Source organism: Dendrobium catenatum, unplaced genomic scaffold (assembly GCF_001605985.2).
Source record: "Dendrobium catenatum unplaced genomic scaffold, ASM160598v2 fragScaff_scaffold_1472, whole genome shotgun sequence".
Taxonomy (NCBI): domain Eukaryota; kingdom Viridiplantae; phylum Streptophyta; class Magnoliopsida; order Asparagales; family Orchidaceae; genus Dendrobium; species Dendrobium catenatum.
In genome coordinates, this window is record NW_021319934.1 from 152,417 (window position 1) to 155,814 (window position 3,398).

Consider the following 3,398-nt stretch of genomic DNA (forward strand, 5'->3'; position numbering starts at 1 on the left):
TATTGCTTTTTAAAATAACTTTTAAGCATAAAATTTTTTAGTTAAAATTTTTTTATTAGAATATTGCTTTAAAAAATAGTAAGAAAATTGCCCCAAACAAAACCTTAATCAGTTTAGGCAATGAAAATGTAGAGCAATTTGATTTCAAAATCACCTGATTTTATTTCATAAACATAATTTTGAGGCTTCATTTGGGACGGCTTTTTAACAGCTTCTTAAAACAACTTTCTGGTACAAAAATCTAAAAAACTGTTTTTAAAAGCAGAAAAAAAGCTGTCCCGAGCGAAACCTGAGTGAAGCCAACTCATTCAACGAGTAAAAAGCAGAAAATATATGGCCAAGCAGATGGGTCAGACATGAATACAATATTAAACTGTAATTAAAGCAATGGAACAGACAACTTCCACGATATTTTAACATCTTACACCATTGAGAAGCACAGAGGATGAAGTCAGTTGCACAAAATTCCAATCTTTAACAAGTTGCAAGAACATCAACTTAAAAAAAAAAAAAAAGAAGTGAAATGAACGCATATCACTGTACAAGATAAAAAATCATAAAAAAAACTGAATTAGAAATCAATATAAACCAATTACAACTGCCTTTGAAATGGCAATATCCTGTCACTAATGAAGCCACTAAAGAAATTTTGCTAATTGCTAATACATACACTGGGACCTAAATTAAGCTAAAAATCAGTGCTGCAAAATTGTCAAAAACTTCTTCCATGAAGGCTGTTGTTAATTACATTCAAGCTTTCAATCCCTGGTTTTGTTATACCTGGTCATGGAGCTACTGTTACAATGTACAAGCGAGCCAAACAATCTATCTTCTCGGAAATTATGAACCAGAGAAATTTGGCTCAGATGTTCCTTATTCTTCATATGAACGCATGCAAATCTTCTCAAGTAGCAAAGGCCAGCCCTGCCCAAGTTGTTGGGGATGAAGCTCCATTGCAGCCTGAAAATCTTGCAAAGATATCATGTACTGGTTTCTATGCTCATTATTAACATTCAAAGACTCTACACTATTTTGTACATGGTGGTTTCCTGGCCAAAAACCATTGAAAGCTGGATGTTTTGTTGGTTCGTGCGTTGACCTAGCTCTTGCAAGCTCAACAGAAGACTTTATAAGTCGCTTTAAATAAGTATTCAAAGCATTATTCAGTAAATTGGCACTATCCAACGTCACCCCTATTCCTTGTGCTTCTGCAACTTTTTCCATTAACTTTCTCAATTCTTCTGTATCGCACAGCTCGCCATTATCATAATTACTATTACCACAAGTGGAATTACTAGCTGCAGAAAAAGATCTCCTTGTCCCACTAACACGAGGAGAGCAGAAAGTTGCTCCAACTGGTGGACGAGGAGGTCTTCTAGTGGAATTGAGATCATGGCTTTCTTTTAACTTTTTCTCATCTTCCAATGCAAGAGTTTTGACCAGTACCTTTCTACGCAAGGAGATTTGATCAGGAAGCAATGAATTCCCTTTGCGTGGAATCTTTATTTGCTGCTCTGCAAGTCCACTTTGATAATGCTGCACTTGATTCTTCCAATCACAGGGACCCAATATGCCATTTTCTTTGATTAAAGTTTCAGCGGATGGTACAAAAGGATGTTCGGCCCTTATGGTGGAATTGAGATCATTGCTTTCTTTTAACTTTTCACCATCTTCCATGGCAACAGATTTGATCAAGCCCTTTTGATGCAAGGAAATTTGATCATGAAGCAATGAATTCTCCAGGCGTGGAAGCTTTGCTGGCTGCTCTTCAAGTCCACTTTGATAATGCTGGACTGGCCTCTTCCTATCTCCAGATCCCAACATACCATTCTCTTTAATTGAAATTTCAAGAGATGGTACAAAGGATTGTTGGGCGTACGCATTAGCCGTTCCATTTAATCCTAGAGGACTCTTCCGAGTTCTTTTCTTGCGAGGAGATGGAGGCAAGATATCACCATTGCAATGAACAAGCGGAGATGGCGTTGCAGTTTGTGACTGGCTTAAAGGATCATTTTCATGAAGGGATTTCTTCACAAAAGCTCCAGTTTGATTGAAGACAATCCTTTCCCCGACTGGTGGAGGGGTTTTTGCCACATATGCATTCCTGAGGATGGACCGGATGAGCTTGTTATGCAACGGTATGCTTTCTCGACCAAGAATCAGGAAGCAGAGCTTGTTGAATTCAGTCTTGGTTACTTTCTGAGCCAGGAACCTGTTCAGGCAGCCGAAATACATCCGCGTTCGATCAGGACCAAGCTGCTTTGCTATCTGCAACTTGAGGTCACTGAGATTGATGCGCCCTTGCTGATGTGAGATATGTTGTGGCATCTCTTATTGCATCAAATTAGCCATACAAAAAGATTCAATTGATTGGCCAAATAAGGAAAATCTCTTCTGAGCCTTTATCCTCTTCTCTTACTCTTCTACTTATTCACTGGAATTTCGTTTTGCAACCTTGCACTTCAAACAGAAAAAGCTGAACTCAATCCCATAATGCCCTGCACGAAAAACCGAGAGCTTTGATCAGAAAACGCATTTGAATAATGGGAAATTGAAACCCTAAACAAGCGGGACCCAGTTGACGAACCACATTCAATTGGCCAACTCGATTAGATTCTCGTCACTGTTCAAGAATTCGATCGTATGAATTGTTTTCAGCCTTCGTAATGGGTGAATCAACTGCAGGAAGGCGGATCACGGCGGTGGTGAAGGCTGGGAATCAAGTAGGTATGGAATTGCAACGAGGGAGAAGCAAAGCTACAAGAATAGATGAGGGGAGGGTGGGCAACCGAATTTAAAGCCGGGCGAAACCTAATTTTTTGTGAGAAGAATCAGGTGAGGGAAAAATGGAGCTGACCTTGCCGAGTTCAAACACTGAGCGAATCAAAGGGCGGAGCCAACGCTACAAATTCGCCATTGCGTGGCACAGGTGCCCCTCTGCCCTCTTCTTACACGATATCTCAATCTTGCTTCTCCGCAGGACGATTTGGATTGCAGTTTCCGATCGCCGGCTGCGAAAAAATCGAAATAAATCTGGCCGTTCTCTCCCTCTCTCTTTCTCTCTCTAGCTCTATCTTCGCTCTCTTCTCCGATTTTGCTGCTTAATTATAAAAATTAAAATAAAAAACTAAAGATGTGAAAGGAAAAAAAAATTTTTGGAAGGGGCTTATTGATTTGAATTATTGGTGCAATGTAAATTAAATATTTATGTTTTGAAAATTCAGATATTTCATCAGCTGTATTTCAAATTTAATGTATGTAATTCTATTATTTGTTGTTGCCCGCTATTGTAGAGTGCCACTGCAACTTACTGTCGAGCATTATGAAAGAATTTTATATTGAATTTATTATATTTTAAAAATTTTTAAAAATGGAAATTTTTTTTACTCGCAGCTATA

The 3,398-nt window shown here is 38.6% G+C and overlaps 1 protein-coding gene across 2 annotated transcripts; it reads right to left on the minus strand.

Moving 5' to 3' along the window:
* Positions 1-550: 550 nt before the first annotated feature.
* On the minus strand, positions 551-3,114 carry LOC110100648. Of its 2 annotated transcripts, XM_020828245.2 has the most exons (3): positions 2,858-3,114; positions 2,588-2,757; positions 551-2,498 (listed from the first exon to the last, which is right to left on the minus strand). In XM_020828245.2, exon 3 carries the CDS (start codon positions 2,326-2,328, stop codon positions 874-876), a length of 1,455 nt encoding a protein of 484 aa, XP_020683904.1. In that variant the 5' UTR covers positions 2,329-2,498; positions 2,588-2,757; positions 2,858-3,114; the 3' UTR covers positions 551-873. The 2 variants fall into 2 exon arrangements, with proteins under 2 accessions (XP_020683904.1, XP_020683905.1); XM_020828246.2 differs by lacking the exon at positions 2,588-2,757.
* Between the last annotated feature and the right edge of the window lie 284 nt (positions 3,115-3,398).